We start from the raw sequence: 15,161 nt of genomic DNA, 5'->3' as shown, positions 1-15,161 counted from the left end.
CAAATTTAAAATGTCTTTATTTGTTTATATAGAAAATACTACTCCCACTAAAAAACAAATATCTGTCAATTTATTAAGCTTATCTAGAAAAAAAATCATCTCTCTTTATTACACACTGACATGATACAGAATGCAGATGTAAAAGTCAACTGAATAGACATCATTAAATAATTGCACATATTCAACGTTGGATAAATGGTTAAAATATAGACTGATGTTAATGGTGGGCATAGGCAATCCCATGAGCACCATGGGATTATAGACTTCGTGTGTTTCCTGCCAACAAAGCCGATTTCTGTGAGTCTTCAAACTCCCAATTCCAAATCTTCAAGCTCTTGGAGAAGGGCTGTCTCCTTTTGAATTTTCTCCAACTAGAAACATTTTAAATGATAATATTATTAAATAGAAAATAAATATACCTGTACTCAGACAATATAACGAATAAAATGTTGAGATGCAATATTTTTACACTTCATCAGATTCACTGGTAAACCAGATTAGAAAGCACGTCTACCCGGTTTTTGTTAAGCACATTCGGGGGCAATGCACGGCTGCCTCACTGTCCCTCCCAGTGCAAGGTTTCCTGCACCTACCTGCATCACACGTAGGAGAACATGGAAAAGGCCAGCGGGCCATGCAGGAGGCAGGAGGAAACTTGTTATTACCGAAAACTTGTCACTCTTGCCAGTGAGCGTTAGGAGCCAGTCTGGGCCAGTGCTCTGTGCCTTCCCTTTCTGACTGAAGGGTTCCTGTATTAAACAGCACAGGCTGCTAATGCCTGAACCAGACGGAAAGCGAAGGCTTACCTGATTTTTTTCTAGCTGTTTCCCGGCGGCTGCCTGCTCTTTCAGCTGCTCTATGGCCTTCAGTTTCTGAGAGACCAAATATGGGGAAGGAGGAGGAGTTATTTTCTATTGCAGTTTCTTGTATTAACAACAACCATACTACATTTCTTCCAAAAATGATTTGTTAGGATACAAGGATAAATTCTTGTTAAAAGTTAAACATAACATTATATTTAAATACATTGGGTAAAGTAAGTTTTGCATGTTCTGTCTAGTCACTGTGTGAGTGTGTGGTGCCGAAGTTGTAGGACACACTTGGAAGGCAGAGGGAAGCTCTGCGGCATCTCTTCTCCCTTCCTTTCCATCTCTCTGGGAGCTTTCAGAGCAGACTTGGGTTGTCAGGTTTGCACAGCAAGCTTTTCATTGATGCCTGAGTGTACAGGTGTGGACTCCTAAGTACATCCCAAACCTCAGCATAGACTTCAGCATCCCACTTAGGCAGGGGCGGGGTCTTTGCATTTAAGAGAAGCCTCACCCCAGACCATAAGCTGCCTTTTGTGGGTGTATTCCTTTCAGAAAAACTGGAATAAGGCATCTGTTTATTTGAAATAAGGCATTTACTTCATCTAATAAAGTGTTTCTTGTAGCTAATGAGGTGCTGGATGAGTGAGTGTTGCAGCTGGGGATGTGTCTCTGTAGAAAAGCGCTTGCTCAGCATGCATGAGCCATGGGTCCAACCTCCAGTTCCTTCCCTACACAGATGTCCCATCATTCCACATTACTTCACAATTAAACACTACAAGCAGTTTCAGTCACTAAAGCATTGTGAATGGAAGTGAACTAAGATCTCTTCGAAATTACATTTTTACGGAAAGAAAGCAACAATGAGAACTGTTACCAACTTTTAAAATCTCAGTTTTAAGCACCCAAGTCCCACTCTTAATTCTCATGTACATATCTGCTTTTCACTCAGGTCTCACCTTCTTTAGATTCTTAATTTTTTTGTCTACTTCAGGATCACCCGAAACAGACTGGGTGATAGTGTTCTGTGGTGCGCTCTGTGGGACAACAGTTGGAGCCAAATCACTTCTTGCTTCCTAAAGGAAAACCAAATTTGAATATTTATTTATCCTTTCTATGTACTGGAGACAGATCAGTGAATAAAGGTGCCTGCTGCTAAGCCTAACAACCTGAATTCAGTTCACAGGACCCACGAGGTGGAAAGTGTCCTAACTCCTGAAGACAGCCTGCACGAGTTGCTTTTTCCCTTCCATTCTGTGGTCTCAGGGATCAACGCGAGCCTGACCTATTAAAACACATTTCCAGAGATGGAATATACTAGCTGCAAAAGGAAACAATGATGTTTTAATTTCAAATTTTAGAAAAACTAATGTAATTTTCCCTTTGAAATAACATGAGTGGCCAGTGAGATGGCTCAGGAGGTAGATGCTTCTTGCCAAGTCTGACAACCTGAAGTTGATCCCAGGGGCCCAGCAGGTGGAAAGAGAACTAAGTCCTTAGGTTGCCCTCTGACTTTATGGTGGTGCATTTTCCTCCCAGTGGACACCCCTCCAGCAGAGGAGGAAGGAAACAAAAGGCCACAGATCTAGGAAAGCAGGACTCAAAGGCTCCTCCCAGCTTCCTAAAAGGAGTAAACAGATGGTGGATGAAGACTGAGCAGCCAGGCCAACAAGATTTTAGACAGGGGAGCAGGCTTGGAGTTTTTATAACTTATTACTCACACTGGTGTGGGGTTTTCAGTAACTGAAAGTGAGCTGCTTTTTGAGTCATCCCTTTACCCATAGTCCTGTTAGTACCAATGAAAAGGTACTGGTTTGCCAAGCTGGACGTTGTACAACTATTTCTTGGGCTGTTGTAGGTTCCATTTCCTGGGCTGAAGAGGTGTGTGCTGCATTTCCGCTGGAGAACTTTGTCATGTAACAGCCCTCTACATGTGTGTTTGTATGTCACAGGTGCTTGCTCAGATAAGTTCAATCTTCAGAAGCCACTTTAAAAGCCAGACACACAGGACAGGGAGGGAGGGAGACAGAAGAATCGTACCCTGAAGCCCACTCATGGGCTAGCTAGCCCGAAATACGCAGCGCAGAGGCAGAGACAAGGACGGCCTGTTCCGCAAGGATGGAAGGTGAGACCATGAAGTAAGTGCTCCAGCACCATTCATGGGGTTAGTAAGTAGTATTTTTAGGAGGCTTTATGTCCTCCACCAGAGGACACAAAAAGGAAGTCCTTCACCAGAGAATGAGTCCACTGGCACCTTGCTGAGACTCTAGCCACAAGGTTTGTGGGCAATAAGCTTTTATTGCTTAGAAACTATCTAACCTAAGGTGTGGAGAGCATTTTTGGCACCTCTGAACAGTTGATGACGGAGTAATATTAATATTACCCCAGGACACCTTGGGGCTGGCCAAGGCAGGGATCTGGCTTCTGTGCTACGCCTGGTAAGGGCTAATATCAGGCACTTTGTCATGTGTAGCTCTAGGCAGGCTCTCAAGAATGAGGCTATAAGGAAGTACATCTACATCTGAAGTTCAGGCAGGGCTTTTAAGGATGTGGCACAGGGAAGTACGTTCGTATTTGATGCTCCAGGCAGTATCCTTGGGAATGCAGCTCAGGGCAGGTGGAGTTCAGAATGTAGGCACAGCAGTATCCATTTTTGTCTCTGACCTTTTCACCTGACCTCCAGTAAGATGTTTGCAGGATCTTTGATCCCTGTCTCAGAACTAATGTTACCTTTTTGCATGTAATTAAAGCGATTTAAAAGAGAGGAATTAAACCAAGCTTCACTTCGGCCATGAGGCTTAGGCCTCAAGTCCAGCCAAAGTCATGCTGCAACTTTAACTAACTTGTCTCTTTTCTTTCAATCCTCGCTCCCGCTCTGGGGGACCCAAGTTGTTTGCCTGAGCTGGTCTCCAACACTAAGGAAGGTATTTTGATGTAATAAGTATTAATAGACTAAACTATCTGTTCTGCCTTAATCTCTAAAATATGGTTATTCGGATCTCATCAACTAGATATTCTTAATGCAGCTGAACACAGTATCAATTACTACAAGCACATAGATGTTTTCTGTTTAAGTATTGTCTTAGTCGGGTTCTCATTCCTTTTCTTGATCTTCTTTTGGAACCAAAGCCCTGCCCGGTCTGGAGCTTATGTTTCCTAGGCCAGACTGGGCTCAAATTCCTAACAACCCTCTAACCCCTGCCTCCCGAGTGCTGGGACTACAGATATGAGCTGCCACACCCATCTTTGCCCTCTCTTATGCCTTAAGGAAAACAGACATAATCCCACTGAAAGCTCAGGTTTTAAGGTGAGGTCTAGTTTCTTTGTCAAGGTGGTGTTACTAAGACAGTAGAGCCTTCAGGAAGTGGGCCTAATACAAAGTTTTCAGATCATTGGGGCAATGCTCTTGAAGAGTACAGTGGAGCTCCAGCCCTTCACCTCTTCTCTGTTCCCTCCCTCTCTTGCTCCCTCCCCCCCATACACACCACACACACACACACACACACACGCACACGCACACGCACACGCACACACACACACACAACACTTTCGCTACACAGCAGGTTTCTGCCATGATAATGCTACAAGCCCATAGTAACAGGGCCAATCAATCATGTACTACAACTTCCAAAACTGGTTACCAAGCGCTGAAGGTGTAGGCCAGAGGCAAATCATCTGCCCACCATGTGCAAAGCCTTGAGTTTAGTCCTTAACACCACTAAAAGCTAATGGTGGTGGTAACTTTATGTTTGTAAAACACAGTGGTACACACTTATCCTCAACACTTAGGAAGAAAAAGAAGGATCATGAGTTCAAGGCCAACCCTGTACTACAAGACAAGACCCTGTTACAGAACCAAACAGTCCTATGAGTCAAAATAAACCTTCTCTCCGTCTTTAATACTTTATTATCCCAGATACTCCACTGATGTAACAGATGCTACCTTACCCACGATATAAATACAGATACTTAGGTCACAGGCAGGTACACCAGAAAGCTACCCAGCTATTTACATCTAATTCCAACTACAGTTTATCACATCATAATCATGTCTTTAGAAAAATAACTGTTAAAAATATCATGGGTTAAAGGTAGGGTAAGTAGCTTTTTGCTTAGGTTTGAAGGATCAGCACTCTAAATACCTGCTTTGCAGCTTTTTTAGCTTCATGCTTCCTTTGATTTTTAAGAGCTGTTTTTGATAATGGCTTGTCGCGTCCTAGATGTGGCTTCATATTCTGGGGAGGCTCCTCTTCATGCTACAGAAATGTAAAACAATACTTCTGAAGTAGAGTCCGTGCTTTGAAAAGCATACGCACTAGCAAGTTGGGTACCTTTTCCTGTATAAGATAATCTTATCCACATCACTCAAGAAAACTGGCAGGGAGTATCTCAACTGTATAACTACAACAGAGTTAAAGAAGGACCTTCCATTAGCTGATACGTTTCTTCTCGTTACATAAGCCCAGGCAAAATTTACTTTTGGTTTATAGAAACAATAACATCTGTCTCAGGACTACTAGAGACACGTGATTCTTATGAAACTGAGTAACAACAGCCTCTTTGAGGTCTCTTTGATGTGCTCAGTAGCATTAAGTTGATGTGATTGACATTATTAGAAAACAGCTGCCACATTTGTTTTCTTCACACCCAGAATCATGTGACAGATCTTCACTGGTAAAGTCTGAAGTTGAAAGGTTAACCAATATTCTAGTAGAATATCTACATAGGATTTGAGAAGCTTTAAGAATTTTTTTAGTCAAGAAGGAAGGATATTGCTTTGTTTTTATGCAAGCAAGGAACAAGATAAAAAAAAAATTATCTTTGAAAATGTTATTTACTTCCCTGGATAATTTATCCCTAATTGATCAGCTTCTTTGAAAAGAGCATTCCTAGGTCTCAGCTATGGTAGAGCCCACTTTTCTAAGAACCCAAGGACAAGGTGCCCATGCTTGACAGTCCTTTATGATTAACACAATCACAAAAACTGAGAGCACTAATCAGTGTTCTCCCCTGAGTTCTCAAACTACTATTTAAAAGATATATGAATCTACCAATACTCAGAAGGTGAGAAAGTAATGGCCTGCAGACAACAAATATTTCTACAAACCAACAGTGCCTGTGGCTTCTAAAGGCTTTCGTTTGCACGCTTAGTCATCAGGAAGTGGCATTACTTGGGAAGGATTAGAAAGTATGCACTTGTTGGAAGAAGTGTGTCACTGGGGTTGGGCTTTGAGGTTGCAAAAACCCAAGTCAGATGAATTGTCTGTCTGTCTGTCTCTCTCCCCCCTCTGTCCCTCCCCTCCCATCCCCCTGCTGCTGTGGATCTGGATACAGAACTCTTAGCTACTTCTCCAGCACCATGTCCAGCTCACTATCCCCTTCTATCCCCAGCCTCAGCTAATTAGCATCTGAATTTAAGTCATGAACCTATAAAAAATCATGTTGAGTTATGTTAACTAGTACTATATGCTGCATGGTGTAATAATACTGACTTTCTAGACAAGATGTGCCTACTGTTGCAACAACTGTATGCCTGTTACACAGTAACTGCTTTCTGATTGGATTTGAGGTTTGTTCTACAGAAGAGAATTTCATGCCTCTTACTGTATATCCTGGTCAAAAATTCTGATATGTTATTTTGCTAAATAGTCATGTTAGCGAATTGCCTTCTAAATTTTTATATTTATACCCATAGACCTGAGCTGCTTTCCGTATTGGTCAGAAAAGCTTCCTTTTTCAATGGGCAGAAGTCAGGGGAGAGATGTGTTGCTGGTCTAAGTGCTAAGGAAAAAGAGATAAGTGCTTAGTACTAAAGAGGAGATGAGATCAACCTCACCCTACCACTAAGGCTCAGTGAATACGACAGAAAAAGAGTTGAAAAGAGCCTAAGAGCTCTTTTCACAGCCTAAGAGGCTGTGAAAGGCTGTCTCCTGGTTAGCACAGGGATAATGCACTCAGAAACTCAGTCGCTGGGGTTACCTGCACAAGCGAAAGCTAGTCAAATTCAGACAGATTTGATGGGTAATTTCTAGGCCACTTCCCTTACTTGACGAGTTACTGGTTGCTAGGCTAGGCTTCTGAGGAGATGGCCATTGGTAGAACTCCATTTGCTAATAGATGGCCTCATTCCTATGCACATACGGACAGCACTAAATGGGCTTACAGGGGTATTTTTAAAAAGACACAAAGCTGGAGGCGGGTATGGGGATAATTGGTTGTGGAGACAGAGCGGATATAATCACATCTCATTGCATGTGTAAAATTCAAAAATAAAAATTGTGTTTTTTAAACTGTGAGCCCTTTTGAATTAACCTTTTTTGCTGGCTTAATATATAAGCTGCTCAGCATCTCATCTTCTGTGGGCCCTAGTGATCTCTCTGGAGCATATCCACATATGCACAAACCAACAAAGAGGAAAGGCCTGCAGGGCTCCACACAGGGAATCACTTTCCTCTGTGCTAGTCATCACTTACCAGCTTGGAATTGGTGACTGGCTTATTCCTCAAGGCTGGAGGTCTATAAGCTGTTGCAACTTTAGGCTCCTCATTAGGCACTTCACTTGGAACTGCTTGGTACATTATCATTTTTGCTGGAAATATTCCATCCAAAAATGGCTGCCAAGAAACCTGCCATAGCTCTCCATTTGATGGTACATCATACTTATGCAAGAGGGAGCCAGTATAATGCCAGATCTTATACCCATTATTAACACGTAATCTAGGAGCACATGTGGCTGTCAAGATATGCTCGCCATCTGGGCACCAGGCAAAATATGTAGAATCAGAAGCCACTGGCTTAGAAATAAGCTTGTAGTTTTTAACGTCCCATACTTCCATTTGTCCTCGAAGATTTCCAAACCCAGCCAGTACTAATATATGTCCATGAGGGCTATAGAAGGCTGCATTGCGAGGACCGGTCCCAAAGTCAAACACAGGATCACACTTCAGGTTAAAAACTGTTGCTTTTGCAGGCATAAAACCATAGACAGCACAAAACTCTGTAGAACTAGGATTCCAAACGACATCATAAATTGGGCCATTTTTTGCTAGAAAAAGAATATAAGACACAAATCAGCAGGTTCTAGTAACATGGGACCCTTACTCTTACTCAACAGTTTATATTTTCACCTTTCCCAACCTATTATGCTAAAATGTATGGCTTGATTTATTTCCCTTTGGTTTAATTACTGTTATCTTTTAATAATTAGAAGTAATTTCATTTACTTTCTGGTAGACTGAATTCTCCTGCATCGGTCTCATTTTTCATTGCAGTTATTAACTAGCCATTCAGGTAACTTGAGAAATTAAGAAGCCCACACTTCTTGCTTTCTTATTTTTGGATTTTTTCCCTGAGAGAGCAGTTGGACAGGGTCTTCTGTAACTAAGCTATCCTTAAACTTGCTATAAGTGAAGATGGTTTTAAATCTCTGATGCTCAGCTTCATCATCCAAACGCTGGGACCACAGGTTCTCATTACTATGCTCAACCCCTGTTGGCTTAATTTTCTTCTTATGTTAGTTAATAGATTCTTTTAATATATTTGTGCATTACAAATTTATCATTTTTTCTCACATTTCTGTCTTGTTTAGAAAAATGTTTTTTTTTTTTTAATTCCAAGATTATAAAAAAGTTTTCACATACTTTAAGGTTCCTTTGAAATTTTATATATAATTTTGAGAAACAACTGGAATTTATTTTGGTAAGAAAAAATAACAAATTTATGTTCCAAATGATTCACCAATTTTTCAAGAACCACAAATTAAACAGTCAATATTTTCTTCACTGTTAAGTGTTAATTTTATCTACAAGTACACAGATCTATTTCTCAATATTTCTATTTTTTCATAAGCCAGATCCAAATACTCTTAAACTGTTTTACATTTTAGTATCTCCTAGTATCAGAATTTCACATGTCCTAACAGCTTTCCAAATATTCTTGTGTTAATTTTTCATTACCAAATTTCAGAAAAGTTTATCTAGTCAAAAAACCAAAAAACAAGTTTAAGGTTGTGAGGAGTTTTTACTCCATAGGACTTTACAGTTGTTGTATGTCTCGGTATGTCTTTCTTTGTCTAAATGGCTACTGTTCATCCTGTGACTTCATTAATACAAAAACACAAAATTAAGTGTCTTCTTTTGATCTGTTGAATTTACTTAGTATCTCAGGTCTCTATTTTATTTCTCTCTCTTTTTTTAAAGATATATTTATTTATTTTATGTGAGTACACTGTCTCTGTCTTCAGACACATCAGAAGAGGGCATCACATCCCATTACAGATGGTTGTGAGTCACCATCCATGTGGTTGCTGGGAATTGAACTCAGGACCTCTGGAAGAGCACTTAGTGCTCTGAACCACTGAGCCATCTCTCCAACCCTGTCTATATTTCAGTGGGAACATGGGGTGTTTTTTTTGGTTTTTTTTTTTTTTGAGGGGAAAGTATGGAATAGTTCTTTATTTACACATGCTCAATTTAATATGAAAGAATGAGGGGACCTCTAAAATTCAGAAAAACCAGTATTTGGGGCTAGAGAACTGACTCGGTAGTTAAGACCTACTTGTTACTTTTGCAGAAGATCAGTGTTCAATTCCCAGCACCCAATGTAACAACTGTAGTTCACAACCAATGTAACTACAGTTGCAAGGGATTCAGTGCCCCTTTCTGATCTTCTTGGGCAAAAGGTATGCATGTGGTATACAGATATCAATGTAAAAAAAAACACTCATACACATAAGACTTTTTTAGGTAAAATTACTATTACTCTATAGTTAATAGAATAAGCTTCACATAAGAGGTGAACTGGTAACATGCTGGATTTTATTCTTGTTTCTGCAGCTGTTACTGAACTCACTACATCCATTTGCTGTAGTAAAATGCTCAGAGAGCCACTCCAACAAACCACATCACTCAGGTTACTCATACTAAAGTGAACTGACTGGAGTCTGTTAAAGTGGGGCTTGCTCAAGGATGACTTTAAGCTTTTCAATAAAGAGGATTTTTATCATAAACGTTATGGTATTCGAGTTTATGCACTTGATTAAGAATTTGACTGTATGACCTTTAAGACACTAACTCTTCTTTAGGAAGACTGTTAAGGGGTACTCACGTAATTGCACCACGGCACTTTCTCCATTTGTTGCAATGTAGTGCAGTGTTTGCTCTCCATAGTAGGAAGCGCCCGTCTTATCAACATCTGTACTGGCTATTACCAGCACAGCAGTAGCTATAAGAGAAAAACAGTGGTCAATGAGATTTAAAAGTTAAAATCATCTACCATCCTTTATTTATACATATATGAATGCTGAAATTAATATTTAATAACAAAAGTGAAAAATTATTCATCATACCTTTTCTATTCCACAGCATTGTAACCTTATCAGCTTTAAAGAAGCTTTTATTGGCCAGTGCTGCCTGAGGTCCAGCAAAGTTGGGGTACTGATACAATCTAACAAATGAAGGTGCACCTTTACTTCCTGGGACATAAACTGCCACCTATGATGTATATACATATAAGTCAGCACCTTAATTCTTAGAAGCAGGTAAAAACTGAAATGGATGTTTTTAGACATAGTTTTTAAGAGAAAAGACTTATGTTCTATATAAACAAATAAAAGCAAGAATTACCTTATAAGGTTGGGTTCCAGGTGATAAATTAAAGTCATTAACTTTTTGCAAATGTAATTTATTTGCAATTGTGTCTAAAATGAGAGGAAATGCATTAGTGATGGGTAGTAAGTTAATAAAACACATCAAACTGAATTCATTACAAAAGGCTGGTATAACTATACAGTGTCTACTGCATGTCATGCAATGAGGCAGAGCGATCCAGTGGAAAAGCTGGACAGAATTAGGCTTGAATTCCATTCACTCATTGACTAGGTGTGCAAACCTGGACAAGTGATAAGATGACCCTAATCATCACAGCACCTGCTTCCCGGGGGCTGACTTTAAGAATGCAATGCCAAGCACAGGGTATATGCTCCAATGAATATCAATCTCCACATTAAAGAACTCACAGAGCCCATTTGATGGGAAAGACTGGCCTCAGCCTGCTAATATAAACTGTGCATATAGAAATTCTATGATAAATAATAAAGATAGCTGATCCTAAGCAATAAGCATCCATGTTAATAAGCAACAGTGTTACCCTAGTTAATGGGATAAAGAGCTATTCTCTTTATTCAGTTTCAGATGACAGGAAGTATTCAAAATGTAGCACAAGAAACTACCAAACTTGAGGCTTCCCTTTCTGCAGCAAACTAAGAAAGTGGGCGTTAGTTTTTGTCACCTTGATATAAACTACAGTCATCTGGAAAGACCTCTTGAGGACATGCCTCCATCAAATTAGACTGTAGGCAAGTCTGTGGGACCCTTTCTTGATGACTGCCTGACGTGGGAGGACCCAATCCACTGTGGTTGTGTCACTCCAGGTACATAGTCCTAGGCCCTATGAGAAGATAACCTGAGCCTATGGAGAGCAAGACCATAAGTAGAATTCTTTAGTCCCTGCCCCCTGGGTTCCTGCCTTGGCTTCTCTTCATGATGGACTGGTAAGCTGTAAGATAAAATAAGCTATTTGCTTCTCTAAGGTGGTCACAGGTACAGGAAGCAAACCAGGACCCACTGAAGAGATAAATGGGCAAGCTAAGGTAAATGCCAATAGGGTAGGCGTGTCAGCAGCAGGGAGATGTAGTCATAGTATGATGTGCACAGTGACTAGATGCTGCACTAAAGGAGCTACATGTCTTCTTTGGCACATCCAAGCACAATTGCCAATTCCTATTTAGTACAAAAAAATAACAAGTGTTCAAACACTAGATGGTATATAGGCAAAGGAACAGAATTATCTTCCCTTTATTCTCAATAATTGTGTTATTGGTAATACTGTTGCTATTATTCTCAGAATACCATGTGGATAGTGTAGAACACAGCAAATAAATACTTATGTGATTGGGATATTCCCAAATCACTATCTTCAATATATCAAAGAAATAGGACCCTCGACACAGTAAAAAGGTAATACAGATAAGGTTAAGTTAAACTTTGTATTTCTTTTAAAGGGGCTGGAAAAATGCTCAGTAGTTAAGCGCATCCTCTTGCAGAGGACCTAGGTTCACTTACCAGTGCCCCATAGTGGCACACAACCACTAGTGATTCTCTTCCGACCTCCACATGGCATGTGTATAAATGCATGTAGGAAAGTAATCATACACATGAAATAAATCTAAAAGTATTTTTAATCTTGCAACTTTTAAATGGAAGTTATCTGTACAAACCTCAATTTTGTAGCCTCCAAAAGAAAAAGACAGTCTAGATACCATGGTTACTATAGTGCAGTGAAACCTTGAAGGCAAGGCTGTGTCTGCAAATATGGCTTTCCAGAAAAGGACTAAGCTGTCTTGGAAAACTAGCCAACTCTATATGTGTATCAGAAAATATGTGAGATAATCCTAAAACATCTTATAAACAACAACAACAAAAAAGAAAACAACCCTAAATCCAACTAGCAACTTATACAAGACTGATAACATGTTAAATTAATGAGAAATAAAAACAAACTTAAAACTATACAAAAACACAAAAGACAAATAATTTTTCGAAATAATCTACTGTTGCCCAAGTGTAGAGGTATAAACCTTTAATCCCAGCACTCAAAGAAGCAGAAACAGGCAGATCTCTGAGTTCCAGGCCAGCCTGGCAAACAATGCCAGTTTCAGGATAGCCAGGGCTATAAAGAGAAATGCTATCTCAAAAATCAAACAAATATACACACCAAAAATTAGAAGGAAACAATCTATTATAAAGGGTAAAAAAGAGATTGAGAGGAAACCTAGAAACTACAATAAATGAGAGAGATAAAATTGATCTTGAGTTTTAAAACAATAGAACATTTGCAGTTGGAAGTTTGAACAATAATCATATTTAATTATTTATGATAATAATATGGCTGTGTTTTAAAACTAAGGGACCACCCTAACTTTCAGTGATACAAACTGAAATACTTGTTTGGCTTTATCTTAGTAGAGAAATAAAAATTGAATAGATGTTAGAAGTTAAAATTAGCCATGGTTGACAATTATTGAAACAGAAATTCTATAAAATAAGGTACTTTAGGGCAGGTGTGTTAGTTAGCACATGCCTTTAATATTAGCATTTGGAAGGTAGAGATAAGATCACTGTGAGTTCCAGGATAGCCCAGTCTATACATCCAGTTCCAGGCTAGCCAGGGCTACAGATTAGTTGTCCTGAAATTTACAAAGTAGACCAGGCTGGCCTTCTGCTCAGAGATCCATGTCTCTGCTTCCCAAATGTTGAGATTAAAGGCATGGGCTACCATAACTGCTGTGGCACATGCTTTTAATCCTATAATTTGGGATGTAGAGGTAGGAGGGTCTCTTTGAGTTTCAGGCCAGCAGAGCTGTGTAGTTTAGCACTGTCCCCAAAGTTAATCAATGAAGAAATTTAAAAATAAACATAAATTTTAAAATTTATTACAGAATTTCAACACCAAGAAGTATCCTCATATTTTAATAGCTACTGTCTATTACTTAATAATACAGTTATTATAAAGAGAATCTCTGTGCTCTGAAGTGTCACTAACATTCAGATTTTCAAAGATCTATGCAAATGAATATAAATAACAATTGTAAATACATCAATTATATTTAGGATGACCCTATGATGTCACCGAGGATAGAAAAACTATTTTCCTAGCACTAAAGACAAACAAACAAAAACCTTTAAAACTGTACTTTAAAGTAAATAATAAAATTATTTAGTAAGTCTTTCCATACTAAAATTGTTGTTCTCAAAGAAGTGAACTTCATTGTTAACATTCCGGGCACAAATAATTTCATCATCTGACCAGGAAGGACACCTATGTCAAAAGAAAAAAAGAAATTGGAAAAAAGTAGAATCATGTTAAAGCATATGATGCTGTTTAAGATAAAACATTTACATTATGTCTGCTACCAACAGTACTAGTAGTCTTTTTTTTTTTAAAGACGTATTTATTTATTAAGTACAGAGTTTCACCTGCAGGTATGCCTGCTGGCCAGAAGAGGGCACCAAATCTCATAATGGATGGTTGTGAGCCACCAAGTGGTTGCTGGGAATTGAACTCAGAACCTTTGGAAGAGTGGCCAGTGCTCTTAACCTCTGAGCCACCTCTCCAGCCCCCAGTACTAGTAGTCTTATTAAATTGTTGTACCTTAAAAAAATACATTGTTTCTTCCTTTTTAAAAACTAAAAATAATATTTTTACTATAATGTATTACTATATACTTAAAAACCTAGATTTTGGTCTAACTTATTTTCCAAGTCAGTACGAGAGAAACAAGTGTATATGACGACATCAGCGGTATACATCACTTTCCAGACTAAAGAGCGCAGAGGCTAACAGCACATGTTCTTGTAGAGAACCAGGATTCCAGAGGATCTGAAGGCTTGTGTTGCTCTCCAAGGTTAGTCGGCATACATAAGGTATAAACACATGCAGGCAAAAGCATCCATAAAATCTAAAATTTCTTAAAAACTGTACTTTAAAAGATTTTATTTACCAATTTTGCATTTTTTTCTGTATGAATGATTTCAAACATGTTCCAGTTTTCACATCATAAAGCTGTAGGTTAGGTGTCCCAGCTATGCCGTCTTTAGAAGCTGCAACAAAAATATTTTATAGTGATTGTCTTCTAACACTTGTAAAATTTGCTTCGCACAAAAATCTTGAACAGGATTAAGAATATTAAATAAACGAATTCTCAACGTTGTTTCCTGTCTTTATTATGAGTTAGCCACTCACTGCTAAAACCATGACAACATGACCCATGAGTGAAAGCCCAACATCTCTGAAATGATTATAGTTTTAAGTTTTAAGAAGACTTGGGTTTACTTATTCATTCTGACATATTTAACTGTCAGAAGGATTAAGTCATGAAGGTTTGTACCCATGTATCATAAAAATAAAGTTATTTATGATTCTCAATTATGTTTTAATTTACTTGGAAACACAAGATAATGGGAATCCAAGCTTTTTGAAAGAATAAAACCTGAGGTTTATAACCCAACAATGAATGATCATTATTTATTTACTCAAAGATTGCCATCATTAAATAATGGGTTTCCCCTAGCAACCCTTTCCTTTCCCATTTTTTATAAGACAGGTTCATATATATACTGGACTGGCTACAGATTCCTATGTAGCTGAGCGTGACCTTGAACTTCTGATTCTCTAAGTAATGTAATTATAGACTGTAACACCTCACCCAGTTTACACAGTGTTAAGGATCAAACCCAAGCTTTGTGAATGTAGGCAAGCACTCTACCAACTGAGTTACATCCCAGTCTCCGAATAAAA

At 38.9% G+C, this 15,161-nt stretch overlaps 1 protein-coding gene across 1 annotated transcript in view; it reads right to left on the bottom strand.

Annotated features, from left to right (window-relative positions):
- EIF2A (eukaryotic translation initiation factor 2A) overlaps positions 1-15,161 on the bottom strand; it is a gene marked incomplete at its 5' end in the record, with an annotated part of 31,335 nt that continues 16,174 nt past the window's right edge. The window contains 10 exons of the mRNA XM_080929615.1: positions 1-371; positions 807-872; positions 1,766-1,882; positions 4,949-5,062; positions 7,280-7,851; positions 9,912-10,028; positions 10,153-10,297; positions 10,430-10,503; positions 13,600-13,682; positions 14,365-14,464. Coding sequence (XP_080785741.1) covers positions 306-371; positions 807-872; positions 1,766-1,882; positions 4,949-5,062; positions 7,280-7,851; positions 9,912-10,028; positions 10,153-10,297; positions 10,430-10,503; positions 13,600-13,682; positions 14,365-14,464 — 1,454 coding nt within the window. The 3' untranslated portion in view covers positions 1-305. The remainder of the gene's footprint in view (positions 372-806; positions 873-1,765; positions 1,883-4,948; positions 5,063-7,279; positions 7,852-9,911; positions 10,029-10,152; positions 10,298-10,429; positions 10,504-13,599; positions 13,683-14,364; positions 14,465-15,161) is intronic.

This window comes from Micromys minutus (assembly GCF_963924665.1).
Source record: "Micromys minutus genome assembly, chromosome: 15".
NCBI classification, from domain to species: Eukaryota; Metazoa; Chordata; class Mammalia; order Rodentia; family Muridae; genus Micromys; species Micromys minutus.
Note: the sequence above shows the minus strand (reverse complement) of the source record. Positions and strands in the feature narration are given on the sequence as shown.